Source organism: Lacerta agilis, chromosome 14, assembly GCF_009819535.1.
Source record: "Lacerta agilis isolate rLacAgi1 chromosome 14, rLacAgi1.pri, whole genome shotgun sequence".
Taxonomy (NCBI): domain Eukaryota; kingdom Metazoa; phylum Chordata; class Lepidosauria; order Squamata; family Lacertidae; genus Lacerta; species Lacerta agilis.
Genome location: NC_046325.1, coordinates 37,658,971 through 37,674,043, shown reverse-complemented (window position 1 = coordinate 37,674,043; position 15,073 = coordinate 37,658,971). Strand labels below are relative to the sequence as shown.

At 46.2% G+C, this 15,073-nt stretch overlaps 1 protein-coding gene across 5 annotated transcripts in view; it reads left to right on the top strand.

The window, feature by feature from the left end:
* Nucleotides 1-7,387: 7,387 nt before the first annotated feature.
* Nucleotides 7,388-15,073, top strand: part of NSF (N-ethylmaleimide sensitive factor, vesicle fusing ATPase) — a 79,128-nt gene continuing 71,442 nt past the window's right edge. For all 5 annotated transcript variants that reach the window (XM_033169374.1, XM_033169375.1, XM_033169377.1 and 2 more), the window contains exon 1: nt 7,388-7,493. In XM_033169374.1, the coding sequence (XP_033025265.1) occupies nt 7,482-7,493 (12 nt within the window). In that variant the 5' untranslated portion in view covers nt 7,388-7,481. The remainder of the gene's footprint in view (nt 7,494-15,073) is intronic.

Here is a 15,073-nt window from a genome sequence, read left to right as displayed (position 1 = left end):
CGAGAAACCATAGAGATACGAACGTGCTTTCTTTTTTCCTTCCTAGGTCTATGTCGCTGATTACGCAGCGGAGCGATGCTTGCTGGGAAATGTAGTACTCGATACTGCGCGGTTGCTATGAGACCGGAGGAGGCAGAATGGGGCAGCCTTCTGCTAACTCATGCAAATGGGTCCAGCCGTTGTTGGACGACACCTCCCATCATCCCTGACCACTGGTCCTGCTAACTAGGAATGATGGAAGTTGTAGTCCAACATTTGTTAAGGAGGAATCTATTTTTCCGACTATATTGGGTTTTTGTTGTTGTTATAAAGCCCTGGTGAGAAATGTAAAAGCAAGTGCAAAAAATGTCTCTGAGCATGCACAAAGTACAGCTTCCTCTTTCCCACCTCAGCCCACATATATCACAAGAGTATACTGTGTAACCTGAGCCCCAGCTGCTCTCTTTTCAGCAATGACATCGGAATCCTGTCCATTTCAATGGAAACATACCTGCTTTAAAGAGCAAGGGATCAACTGATCAAACCCTTACTGGGAAATTTCCCGGGGAAATCCGAAGCCTCCCATATTAAACAGTTTTGGGAAGACAGGTCAAATGATATTATATTGGCCGTGGCAACAGTGGCGTAGCAAGGGAGGGGCGTAGGGGGCGCTTCGCCCCGGGTTCCAGGGGAGGGGGGTGACACTTGGCGGTCCCTGCTGCCCAGCACCCCGTCTGTGCTGCTCCACGGACGGACGGGGCAGCCCCACGAGCCGCCGCTCGCCCGGCAGCTCCCCCCGCTGCCCACTCTGCCAATCGCTGCGGGAGCAGCGGCACCGGGCTGGATGGACTGCGCATGCATGACATTTCCACGCATGCGCAGCCCGTCGCAACGTGCATCGTGACATCGCGATGCCCCGCTCCCAGGGGGGTGCCTGCATGCCGCCTGGGGTGGCAGCATGGAGGCTTCCTCCGCCACTGCGTGGCAAAGTTTCTTTCGGAGGTTATAAAAAACAAATATCATTATGTCCTAGAAAACAAAATGACTGCCTTGGTTTCTTTCATCTGCCTGTCTGGTCATTTTAACTGTATCTAGTTTTCAAATTGTTTTGTGGGTCTTTGGACCGCAATGAAGTATTGATTGATACCTGCTTTAAAAGTCAGTGGCTCATAGCTGTGGCGTGAGACACACCACAGCCTACAGACCGCTTATTAAATACCAGTAGTGGGTGGACATAGCAGACGACACAGTGATTTTCAAGCAACTCTCTTTATTCTCAGGCTGGAACAGAACTGAACTGAAGGGCTGAGCCAGCCTGCTTATATAGTATTCAGTAACATGCAACAGTAACAACTCTCTCTCTCTAGCTACCCAAGCTGTGAGCGGCAATCTCAATCCTTCATTTGCATGTGCGGACCTGAGTGAGAACTGCAGCCACGGTAGGCAGAGTGAAACGATATACACGACACCCCTAGTGGCCTAGGGTGAGAACTTCAATACATAACACCGCTCCTCTTTTAAATTATTTCCACAGAAAGTGGCTGGATAACTCAGTTGATAGAGCACAAGGCTCTTAATCTCAGGTTCACGGGCCCACGTTGGGCAAAGGATTACTGAATTCCTGGGGGTTAGGCTAGGTGACCCGCATGACCCCTTCCAGCTCTACAATCCTATGATTCTGTGATTCCCTTTTTAGCGGTGTAAATCCAAGCTTCAGCCCACAGAAGCAAGGAGATATAATAAACAACGCTTCCCGTGCATTATCTCAGTAATTACAGCAGAATGGTGGTAAGTAGGTCAATATTATTAACCCTTGGGTTAAGAATTAAAGCCACCTAAATGAGTTTCAAACAGCATCCCTAATCTGATGTCCTCCAGGTGTTTTTAACTGAAGGAGCGTCTCCACCCACATCGTTCAGCCCAGACACTGAAGTCCAGCTCTGAGGGCCTTCTGGTGGGTTCCCTCACTGCGAGAACCAGGCAAAGGGCCTTCTTGGTTGTGGTGCCCGCCCTGTGAAACGCTCTCCCATCAGATGTCAAGGAAATAAACAACTATCTGACTTTAAGAAGACATCTGAAGGCAGCCCTGTTTAGGGAAGTTTTTCATATCTAATGTTTTACATTTTTTTAAATGCTGTAAGCCGCCCAGAGTGGCTGGGGAAGTCCAGTCAGATGGGCAGCATATAGATTATTATTATTATTATTATTATTATTATTATTATTATTATTATTATATCACCCACCACCCCTAGCTAACAGGACCAATGGTCAGGGATGATGGGAGTTATAGTCAATAACATCTAAAGGGCACCAGGTTAGATTAGGCTGATTCATTCAGTGAGCCGTGAACCAAGCGCTTCCTAGGTTACACACTACTTATCAGTGACAGTTTTGTATTCCACACCATATAGCAGGGATTCAAACAACCTGCTATATGCTTCCTTTCATCCCCGCCCATTGGCCATGCTGGCTGGGGCTGATGCGACTTGGGAGTCCAATTACAACTATTGGAGTCCCCGGCATACATAGTAGTGCCTATTCCAGTGTTTTTCAACCTTTTTTGGGCAAAGGCACACTTGTTTCATGAAAAAAATCACGAGGCACACCACCATTAGAAAATGTTAAAAAATTTAACTCTGTGCCTATATTGACTATATATAAAGTAATTCTCTTGAATAGGAATCAAATAAACACAAAGAAAGTATTTTATAATTACTTTTCAATTTTTCCCACGGCACACCAGGCAACATCTCGCGGCACACTAGTGTGCCACGGAACAGTGGTTGAAAAACACTGGCCTATTCCAAGTTTGCATTTCCAACAATGACATATTTAAAGTGACACACCACAAGGGGAGACTGCAGAATTCGCAGCTTCTGTTAGAATTCTGGTTTCCATGGTGATGCTTCCTCTTTCTTCCGCTGTAAAGCCTAATATTATCCAGAACATTCTTTAAACGACATCACAAAACTGCTCCGCTTTCTCAGTTTTTTTTTTTTAAATAACATATGACCTTGGGAAACACAGCTGTTCTCTAAAAGAGAGATCTATATGCAAATAGGCTCCTTAAAACACACAAACGCGTATTCAGTTCACAAACTATATATTTCCCCCCCTGTACAATGCAGCAGTAGCCTTTCAAGCTGCCTCGTAGCAACATCCCAAATACTGCAGTATGACCATCGCAGACTGCAGTAAACCGACTCTTTACTATAAAGCACAGGAGCAGAACACAGAATTATTGGTGCCATCATTCTACCCAAGCCTTGACCTTCACACACTCCTTTGCGGACTTCCAGGAGCATCTGTGTGGTTATGGCTGGAAAACAGACTGCTATAATAATTTAGAGATTGCGAGCCTGAGGGAAGAGACTTGGATTTTTTCATTTCTAGGCTCTATCTGTGTCGTACATTTAAAAGCATTATTATACCACTTTATAAACAGTCATGACTTCCTCAAAAGGATTTTGGGAGCTGTAGTTTGTTAAGGATGTAGCTGTTAGGAGAAGACCCCCTATTCCCCACGCAAAGCTAACAATTTTCAGATTGGTTTATTAACAACCAACCCCTTTCTCTAGATAACGCTGGGAAATGTAGTTCTGGAAGGGCAAAAAAGGTTTCTTAGCAGCACTCCTTCAGCACCCTTAACAAACTGCAGTTCCCATGATGTTTTGAGGGGAGCCGTGGCTGCTTAAAGTTGTGCAATACTCCTTTAAATTAATAGTGCAGATGGGGCCCTTATACAAATCAGGCATGATAATAAACTAAGATAATGACTGCACAGACCTTGATCAAAGCTCCTTGATCAACAGAACAGTTTGTGAAGGATAGATATTTTGTTGTTTCCATAGTACCTCTGCAGTGTATTTTATAACAATCATTTATTTTATTACATCTATGGTGGTAGTTGAAGGCGGTGTACGTGGTTCTCCTCCTGCCATTTTATTTTCACAACAATCTGGTGAGGTAGACAGTGACTAGCCCAGTGCGACCAGGAACACTTCGAGGGGCAGTGCCTGCCTTTGCTCCTCTCACTTCATACCCCTCCTGGTCCTGGAAGACCAGTGGGTGGGGGAAGAGGAGCTTGTTGCCGCAGGAGGGGGAGACACCCTGGCTTGTTCACCAGCCCAACTCATCTCTGCCTCTTGGCCTCTTTCCTCTGCTGCTCCAGCTTCTGCCTCTGATTCTGAACTGCTCTCTGCCACAGCCTCTTCCTGCTCACTAAACCCTGTTACTGCTTCAGCTTCTGACACCTCCTCCTCCCAATCTTCTCCCTGTGACTGCTCATCATTGTCCCACCACCAATCTCCAGGCTCTGAGCCTTCTTCCCTCGGGGGAATCCCCAACTGGTGCCTCCAGCCAGTCCATGACATAGGATCCGAATGCTGCACCTCTGCACCTGGTGCTGGTGACCTACGGTATATCCAAGAGGCAAGGCAAGGTGACTGCCTTGGGTGGCAGGATCCATAGGGACAGCTGATTTCATGGTAGATTTTTACCCGCCCCCCTTGTTCCTGATGTAGATCTTCTTTCACCTCTTCTTCCCTGGTGGGAAGGGGGGACACCATTTTGTGGTTTGCCAAAATGTATTGGGCCAGCCCTGCCTCTATCTGATCAGCCCCCTACCCACCCAAAGGTGCCTCCAGACTTTGGACCTGATCCTCTAGGGCAGGAGGGGAGGAATTGCTTGCCCTCCAAGTGCTGTTGGACTTCTGCTTCCATCTGTCCCCGCTGGCATGGCCAGTGGTCAAAGATGATGTCTAACAAATGAGGAACTAGGTAGATCTGCAATGTCCTTAGGATTTATTTATTTCTAAAAATTGTAATTGTGCTATTAAATATGTGTATTTAATGAATCTATTTAGTCAATAAATATATGTATGTAAGGAATCTAATGTGCTGCTTTGCTGTGGATCTATTAAACCAGTTATTAAATTGCCAAAAAAATAAAGGAAAATAAAATGCTGGATTGTTTTATTGATGTATATTGGCAACTTTCCCTACCTCCCTGGGGGACATTTAAAAATGGCTTCTCCTATCTGAACCTGGAAATCACTCACACACACACAAAGCCAGATGCGTCTCCCTGTGTAATTATTTTCTTATCTTTGTGGACCAGGCAGTGATTACTAGAGTATGATGTCATTCAGAACAACGGGGCTTGAATGGAAATAGGAGAGGAAGAATTGCTGGTAGTAACAACTGAGCAAGGAAACTGTGGTGCTAACAACAGAGATGAAGCCTGACTGTGTCAGCTGCTCCGTGCGCAAAGACACCAAAAGTGTGGTGAGCTACATACTTTGCATTTTTGCCGGAACAGAACTACAGATCCCATCATCCCTGATCATCCGCCACACAGACTAGGGCTTATGGGAGTGGGAGTCCTTCTTCTGTTGCTTGGGCAACAGGTGTCCTTTCCCCCACCCCATCCCCGGAACCCCCCAAAGAGAGGAGAAAATATAGCAGCAGAGACAGGAATCTCTCATCTAACTAACATTATAGTGTGATTTTGTTATTATAGTGTGATTTTGTTTCCGGAGGTATCCTCCATAGGCAATTTAAGCAGATTGACAGTGTGCAACCTAAGGGTTTGTTTTGTATTGAGCTTTTTTTGGCTGGAAATTTAAATCCAAGCCCGATCTCTGATTTGCAATATTAACAGTAAACTGCATTGCAGGGCTAGGGCTGTCATAAATCCATCTCTTCAGCAGGCCCCTCTTGCAATATACTGTTAGTATAAAAACAGTGGCCTACATTGCAGGGTTGTTGTACACTACATTCTGCAGACTGATATGGCAGGGATAGCGTATCTGAACTTCAGCCCCAACCTGTAATAGGTTCAGCAACTGGACTACGTATCAGGGTTGTTTTAAACCACGCAAGGAGCTTCAGCCTGATGTCCACCTTGCAATATTTAATGTGAGGATAATGGACTGCATTTGTATTGGAATATGCAGTGGCAAGTAAGGTTATTTTTTTAAAATGTTGGAAAACGGGAGCGACCTTCAGTTTTTTTGAGCAAAATGAAACTTAACTCTTAGATTTTACACTGTTTTAATTTTATGTTGGTTGCAATGTATGTGCTATTTTTGGCAAGTCGCTTTGAGTTCCCTTTTGTAAAAAGAAAAATGACTGAAAAGTGCAATTATTATTATTATTATATTATTATTATTATTTTGCACAATCACAGCTATGTCTTAGCTCTTGTATTCCCCTACTCAAAGGTCTGCCAGGATACATTTAAAAATGGCTTCTCTAATCTACACCCGGATGCAGCGTATAGAGAAAATGAGATAGCCGTCTTCAACTTTTTAATATCTCTGCCTCTCTGCGGACGTGTTTGAAGGCTATACTGTAGAGATGGAAAGGAAAAGAGTACCCAACCCTCACTTCTGGTTCTTATTGGAATGCCTCCACGTGCGGGGCAGTAACGCAGAGAAAGAGAAACGCGTCTCTTAAGGTCCACGAGTAAGCTTGCAATTCTATACTGCGCACCCTTACCTGGAAGTAAGATTCATTGAACCGAATGGGACTTACATTTAAGTAGAAGTAACCTTGGTTTTCAAGGTGCCGCTAGAATGCAGGGCTTTGTCTTGTCATAAGCCTGTTGCTACTCTTCGGAGTTCGGATACACTTGCAAGACACGATGGGTCATGGTTTATTAGACATTTCTGCGAAGCAACAGACAATTTAATTTTTTTAAAAAAATTTTTATTTAATACATACTCGTTGCTACGATTAATATATGCATTGTGCAAACGAGAAATTTCTTGTCACCCTGTCTAGTTTCCTTTGAAAATAAATAATAACCTCTAACGTGATACCTCTGCCCTTTTATTTGTTTGCATTCATTTTCCTCCTCCTCGCCTTTTGGTGTCCGCTCCCCAATATTTTAGACGGATTATCTCAGTTTTAGGATTTGCCTATCCAACTCATTGGGATTTTGATCGCACGTTGTTATATTTGGTGTGACCTTTTCTGTGAACCGCCCTCAGACCTCCGGTTATAGGGCGGTATATAAATTCATTAAATAATGATAATGATAATGAATGATAATAATAATAATGATGATGATGATGATGTTTACATTTTGCTTGGGGTTTTATCCCTGCAATTCGAGTGAACCCCCCTTAGCACACTTTTGTCTCCTTAAATACCAATTAACTATTAAAATTAAACAGGGAAATGCCCTTTTTTCCTCCTCCTCCTTGCTTCCTTGTTCGTGATTGCGCGCATCTCTCCTTCCCGCCGTTTAGGCTCAACCACAGCCGGCGCCGCATTGGACTCCCATGCGTGTATGCGGGCGGGTCCCTCTCGCGGCTCCCTTAACTCTTGAAGGCAGACGCGAGAACGAGGCAATTATAAAAGAGTCCGGAAGTGGGAGGGGCGAGTACAGGCCACACCCATCGCGCTCTGCGTGGCTCCGCCTCCTCCCAGCCGGCGGCTTTCCGCGCTCCGCATCTCGCATCTGTCAGTCGCTCCTTCGTCGCCGGCGGAACAAGATGGCGGCTCGGGTGAGTGGACGGCTGAATGACGGCGGCGGGGGGGGGGGGAAGATAGTGACGTGTCAGCTCGGCGGCTTCTGCCTCCCATTCATTCTTTTAGCAGCCCACCGCCCTTCCACCCAGCCCTGTTAGGGAGGCTTCCCTGTTCCCTATGACACTGCTGCGCATATGCCATACATTTTCAGCTCGTCCCACACCCCACCCCTTAAAAAACACCCCCTGGGAACTATAGCCTGTTAGGGATGCTGGGAACTAAGGTTCCCGGGATTCCTAGACCTGGGGATTATAGCCTGTTAAGGGTGCTGGGAACTACAGTTCTCAGGATTCTTAAACCTGGGGATTATCACTTGTTAAAGTGCTGGGAACTACGGTTCTGAGGATTCTCAAACCTGGGGATTATCACTTGTTAAGGGTGCTGGGTGCTACAGTTCCCAGGATTCTTTTGGGGTGTGCTCTTCAAATTCACGGCGTGTGTGCATTTAGGGGAGACCCGAGTGCAGATCCTCCGCCGCAGATCATTGAGGGATGCAGTGCTCTCCCCGTCAGGCTAGCCCACCTTGGCGGGTTGTTGCGAAGGGGCGCGCAGACAGCCTCTTTCTGCCTTCTGTTTATTCTCAGTGGGTCTGCTTGCTGAAAGATAAATGGGTCTGTTCAGCGTGCTGGAAAAAAAGAAATGCAGCACGCCGCTCTCGGAACACATTTCCTTTATGGGCCGTGGTGTATCGCACTGTGTCTCTCAGTCATCTGAGCATTGTAATTGAGACACTGGAGGACAGCTCGTTCTTTTTTGCATTCTTAATGTAAAATGGCTTTCCTCGAAGACGGCTTGGCAAAAATGTGCCTGCCCTTCTCTCTCCATCCCCCCCCCCCGTCCTGTTACTCTTAAATAGGACATTGCAGGAACAAGGGCAGCCTGAAGGGTTAATGCTGAAATTGTTTGCTGTGTCATAAATACTTCTGGGTGACCTGGAGTTAATAAGCTGTTACTGCGTTGCTTCCTCCCTTTGGAACAAGAGTGTCTGGTGGGTGAAAAAGCTAGGAGGATCAAGATGTTTATGCGGTGAGCACCTTTGCTGCAATGCACACTTGGCTCGCAGGCAGAAGACTCTGTCTTCGGGTTGCATATGGACCGAACTCATGGCGATGCTGCTGGTTGCAGCATCAGATTGCTGTCGCTTTATTTTCCCAGTGTCCCCAACATGTGCCTAGTACTTTGCGTCCTCTAGAATGACGGGTGCACTGCAGGCAGCAGGTTAGCAGTGGAGCAGTTGGGGAAAGGCTAATGGATGTACCTTTCTCAGGTTTGTTTATCTTCTGTTACGCAGATACTCCCCAACAACCAAAAAGGCTTATTGGCCTCATGCCACGAAGAATATCCATTTATAGAAGGACGAGTGTTGATTCAGGATCATTTAAAATGTTCTCCCTCCCTGCAGATCGTGGCAGATTAAGGAAGCTTCGGGAGGGATGATATATAGGGGAACAAACCAGGATGTAACCCAACAGGTGACTGGGGATTTTGGAAGCGTAATAGTGCTTTTTCCGCAAAAAGGCACCATCCAGAATTGTAGCAGGTTTGGTTATTCCACTGGCTTGTGGGAATGGTTCAATGAAAAACCCGTTGCCTGAGTTGTGAGAACAGCAGCGTATGCCTGTAGGATTTGGCTTAAAATGCAGAAACTAGCATTGAAATAAATGGCAGTGAGCTCCCTCCATTGGGACACTTCTCAATTAGAGTAAGGAGGAAGTGACAGTGGTCAGGTCTCAAAACGCTCGCGATAACTCTGACCGATAACTATAAAGAATTTTGTAGGCAGAATGCAAAAAGTATTTAAAAGCCCATCCATACTTATTGCTTTCTGGTTCAAGGAAGCAGGCATGGCGCAACAGAAAGTGAACCAAGGATTTAACTGGCCCTTTGTCATATTAACTGGTACATACTGGAAAAGATTTCCTAAGTAACCCCTTCCCATTAGTTGTGTTGATTCTGCTTAATTATTGGAGATGCTGAATGCACACTCTGGGGCGACAATGACATAGGCTCTCTATGTCCTTTCTAACTGCTGTAGTAGTATTATTAATTTATTGAATTTATATACTGCCCTATATCCGGAGGTCTCAGGGTGGTTCACAGAACAGAAGCAAAATATAAAACCACAAAATATATAATCAAAATAAAAACAACAACCTAAAAAAAAAAAAACATTTTAAAAGGGCATAGGATGTCAAATCAATCAAAGGCCTGTTTATAAAGGAATGCTTTTGCCTGGTGCCTAAAGGTGTATAATGAAGGCATCAGGCGAACCTCCCTGGGGAGAGCATTCCACAGACGGGGAGCCACTGCAGAGAAGGCCCCATTCTCGTGTTGCCACCCTCCGGACCTCTCAGTATACAAGACTGAGCAAATGGAGATTGCACACATGACACTATCCCTGTAACTGTGACCAGGCCAATGCTTGGGGTATCCCACACTAAGATTGGCGAGAGGTGAAACGAACAGCAACACCATGGTGAGGATTTAGAAGATGAGGAAGACTAGTCTCCGTGAGTGGAACACAAGGTGGGCAGTCACTCTCTCATATTTGCAGGCCCGGATGAGTGGCATAAACTTCTTGTCAGACACACATAGGCCATCTTTCCTGCAATGAATTATAGTACTGTGATAAATCACCCTCTGCGTTGCCCATCTTCACATTTCAGCAGACACTAAAAGTTGCTTCTTTCCCTTCGTACAAATCAAGGAAGAAGGCCTAATTTATCCATCGCTCATTCATAAGTGATCGCTGACATGCATCTCAGGCACATACATGCTCAGTGACCAATGAAACGCACAAATACCATTTTACAAAGAGTATCGTTTTGGTCTCCGTCTCTGGGTCAGTGGGTTCTCACAGTTGAACTGAGAGGTTCTGCTTGTCGTATGTGGCCAGGCAGGTCTGCGATTATGAGTCCCCTAAGTCAACACGGGTCCCCTAAGGGACGCGGTTGGCGCTGTGGGTTAAACCACAGAGCCTAGGGCTTGCCGATCAGAAGGTCGGCAGTTCGAATCCCTGCGATGGGGTGAGCTTCCATTGCTCAGTCCCTGCTCCTGCCAACCTAGCAGTTCGAAAGCACGTCAAAGTACAAGTAGATAAATAGGTACCACTCCGGCGGGAAGGTAAACGGCGTTTCCGTGCGCTGCTCTGGTTCGCCAGAATCGGCTTTGTCATGCTGGCCACATGACCCGGAAGCTGTACACCGGCTCCCTCGGCCAATAAAGCGAGATGAGCGCCGCAACCCCAGAGTCGTCTGTGACTAGACCTAATGGTCAGGGGTCCCTTTACCCTTTACCTTTAAGTTGACATAGAGTTCTCTGTTTATCTTGCTCCACCATAAACATGTGAATCACCCTGTGGGGTGCATGAGCTCTCAGAAGCATCTGTTGCCCTCAGCTGATATTTGGCCTTGTGTGTGGCAGAAATTATACCTCATGTAGAAGGTGCATGCTCTTAGCTGGGAAGCTATCTTCTTATATAACAATCTACAGCAAGGAGGGGATCCTTTAGCTGAAATTGCCAGGGCAATTTAAATCACCAGATTTCTGGCATCAACACCCTGTCAGCGTAGATGCTATTCATATGTTTTCCGTGGAGTTAACTTTTCTCGGTGGCCTCAAGAACTAGGGACAGGCAGGTATCTAATTCTAGCTCATCTTGTTTTTTCATATGTTCATTTGTGGCTTATCTCCACCCCATTTCTACCTTTATCTGCAACTTTTCTTTTCGTCCTCACAAAAACGTGCATGTAGATGTTAACTTAAATAAGTATCAAAAAATGTGTGTTCTCTCAAACCACACATTTCTAAACATATTTTGAGCGTCATAGTATTTGGGAAGTGTGAAAGGCAGTCCAGAAGTTGCAGATCAGGTCTGTTCTTACAGGAATTCACAATTAACAAATTCCAGACTCAAAGCTTGAGCGAAAAACAATCAAACACATTTCCTATTCAATATGTTTGAGAGTTTTGTTCACTCTTCTTAGGTGAGCATTGAAACCCAAATCAGATATGATTTGTTTGTTACCTGTGATGCCATTTGATACTGTGGATATTTACTGGGTCTTAGAAAGTCTCTCTTCTTGTCCCTGCACAAATGGTTTCCCTTGTTTTCATCTCCCTCTGAGGCACAAACGTGGTTTCATTAATAAATTGTCTTAAGCAGAATTGTTTTGGAAGTAAGGTAAAGGTAAAGGGACCCCCTGACAGTTAAGTGCAGTCGCGAACGACTTTGGGGTTGCTCATCTCGCTTTACTGGCCGAGGGAGCCGACGTTTGTCCGCAGACAGTTTTTCCAGGTCATGTGGCCAGCATGACTAAGCCGCTTCTGGCGAAACCAGAGCAGCGCACGGAAACGCCGTTTACCTTCCCACCGGAGCAGTACCTATTTATCTACTTGCACTTTGACGTGCTTTTGAACTGCTAGGTTGGCAGGAGAACTGTTAAAATCAGCAAGGTGTTTTCTCCCCGTTTCTGAGTAAATATGGATAGGCTTGGGCTGTGAGGAGAGTGAAGGTTGTACTGGTATCTAACTGTAACATTTGACACACAAATTACACAACTCTTGCATAAGGTTTTCTTCTGCAGAATAACAGTGCTTGAAGCTTCTCATTATGGTCACGTGAAGAGCTGTTGTCTTTAGGAAATGCTTCAAGTTCTCCCTTTCCCCCAGGATGCAGAAAAGGATAGATTTCCAGTAATAGAAATAGCCTGTATGTTCGCTCCTTGGGGAGAAAAAACCCAGATAATTCTCCCAAACCTAGGCTGGCGGGGTAGGGGCAAGGGTTTCAGCATCGCCGCAAAACTCTTTCCATGCCATATTGCAATCTGCTTGGAAATCCTTTTGCTTTCAAAGTTCCTTGCTAGGTGGAATGGACGATGGGAGGGCTCCCATTAAAATTACACAAACCAAGAGCCCTGTTTGGGTAACAAGATGGAACTCTGTAGGATGCCAGCAGGCAACTCACAATGGTAAAAAGGTAAAGGAGCCCTGGACGGTTAAGTCCAGTCAAAGGTGACTATGGGGCTGCGGCGCTCATCTCGCTTTCAGGCCGAGGGCGCTGGCGTTTGTCCACAGACAGCTTTCCGGGTCATGTGGCCAGCATGACTAAAGCGCACCTGGCACAACGGGACACCGTGACAGAAACCAGAGCGCATGGAAACACCGTTTACCTTCCCGCCACAGTGGTAGCTATTTATCTACTGGCACTGGCATGCTTTCGAACTGCTAGGTTGGCAGGAGCTGGGACAGAGCAACGGGAGCTCACTCCGTCGTGGGGATTCGAACCGCCAACCTTCTGATCGGCAAGCCCAAGAGGCTCAGTGGTTTAGACCACAGCGCCACCTGCGTCACATGGTGGCAAGCAGTAGCCCACCCATAACTACTCGCCGGCCTTGAAGGCAGGAGTGGCGCCATTGTAGCACAGCGCTCTCAGTCCCCAGCCCCTGGGGCCATGTCAGAAGGATGCTCTCGCCAATGGTATCAAAAGTCTTGGGAGAGGTCAAGGAGAACGAACAGGGTCACACTCCCTCACCTCTCTCCCAAGAAATGTCACCAGCCTGGGCGACCAAGGCAGGCTCAGTGCCAAGACTGGGCTTCACACTAAACTGAAATGCCCCACTTCAAACTGCATACTGTATTTTGCGTGATGGAATGCTCCTTCATACAAAAATAGGTGACTTACGGTTTTTGCCCAAACGTTCTTCGTTTCAGCAGCTTTTAGAAAGAGAGAGAGCTTTTGTTGTTGCTGCTGTTGTTGTTGCTGCTGTTGTTGTTAGTGAGTCACAAATCCTTTCTGTCAAGATGCAGGTTTTCAGATAGCTTCTGTCTACACCTGCTCTTCTGAATATGTGAGTTGGAAAACGCTGTCACCAGCACCAGAACAGTGGGGAAATGAGACAAGAGCAAAGGCAACAGGCACTCGGTTTTCTGCGAGGAAAAGACTATTAACTAGGGTTTTTGGATGGGGGAATGACTGGTTTTTCTCTGTTTTGGACACCTTTTGAATGTCATTCTACCGAGGAAACGGAACAACAGCTGTATAGTAGTTTTATCCCCCAAAACCTGCTATCTTCCTGTCAAACCCAAATTTCTGTGAGTACCTCCAACAGGTGTGGGGAACCTCTGGCGCATGGCCTGAATGTGCGCCCCCCCCGGCTTTCTGTTGGTACTCTCTTAAGAATGGGAAAATTCACAACCCGGGGGCCGGATGCGGCCCAATCGCCTTCTCAATCTGGCCCACGGGCGGTCTGGGAATCAGCATGTTTTTACATGAGTAGAATGTGTCTTTTTATTTAAAATGCATCTCTGGGTTATTTGTGGGGCCTGCCTGGTGTTTTTACATGAGTAGAATGTGTACTTTTATTTAAAATGAATCTCTGGGTTATTTGTGGGGCCTAGGAATTCGTTCATTTCCCCCCCTCCAAAATATAGTCTGGCCCCCCACAAGGTCTGAGGGACAGTGGACCGGCCTCCTGCTGAAAAAGTTTGCTAACCCCTGACTTAGGAGATACTGTTTTGCATTTATGTGTGTATGTGTGTGTGTGTATGTGTGTGTGATGCTCTTCATGTGACATAGGAAAAAGCTTAACTCTCTAATCCCTGCAGAGCAGGTTACAAAATAGCATTTAAATCTCCAAGAGATTTCGTGCCCCACCACTGCCGAACTGTGGCAGCCCTGGGTGACATTTGAAGGCTCTAGGCAGCTTTAAATAATGGGATGCTGATAATTTAGTTCCCTTTCTTCCCCAGGTTTGGCACATGCCGTATTTTTGGCACAACCTCTGGCTTTTGAGACAGTTGTGCTGATAAGCCCAAATTCTCTACCTTTACTTCCAGACTTTTCAAGGCAACCCACCCAAGTCCTTCTCCCCCCCCCCCCGCTGCCTGAGAAGCAGGTTTACAGGTTGACAAAACAATGCATCTGCTGAGGTCCAAAACGCCAGGGCAGAATCTGAGCAGGCCTCAGCACCAAAGGAGCCCAGAGCCCCTCTGCCTGGTGCTTTTTTCCCATTCAGCACCCAAGGCAGTTATTGAAACATAAACAAAGCATCAATGACGTAGCATAACTTAGGGCTGCATCTGCAGATCCTGTGCTTGATTTTTCAGAAGCTCTGTGTCTCATGTGGCAATTGCTAGATCTGCACATTATATAACATGTACCTGGCCAAGAACCGATGTTCATTGTGATTTATTGTACAGCTACAGTAGTGTTGTGATTGGTGGCATGAGAGCTTGGACATCTACCAGATTACTCAGACTATCGGCTTCTTTCTCTCTCTCTCTCTCTCTCTCTCTCAAATATTCTGGCTAAAGGCTGATAAGGTGGACCACAAGCTTTACATGAGTCAACGGTGTGATGCAGCAGCAAAAAAGGCAAATGCTATTCTAGGCTGCATCAGCAGAATAGTATCCAGCTCAAGGATAGCAATAGCACCACTCTTTTATTACTTGGTCAGACCCCACCTGGAATACTGTGTCCCATTCAAGGTGCCACAATTTAAGCAGATGGTGACAAGGTGAAACGTGTGCAGAGGAGGTCAACTAGGATGATCAA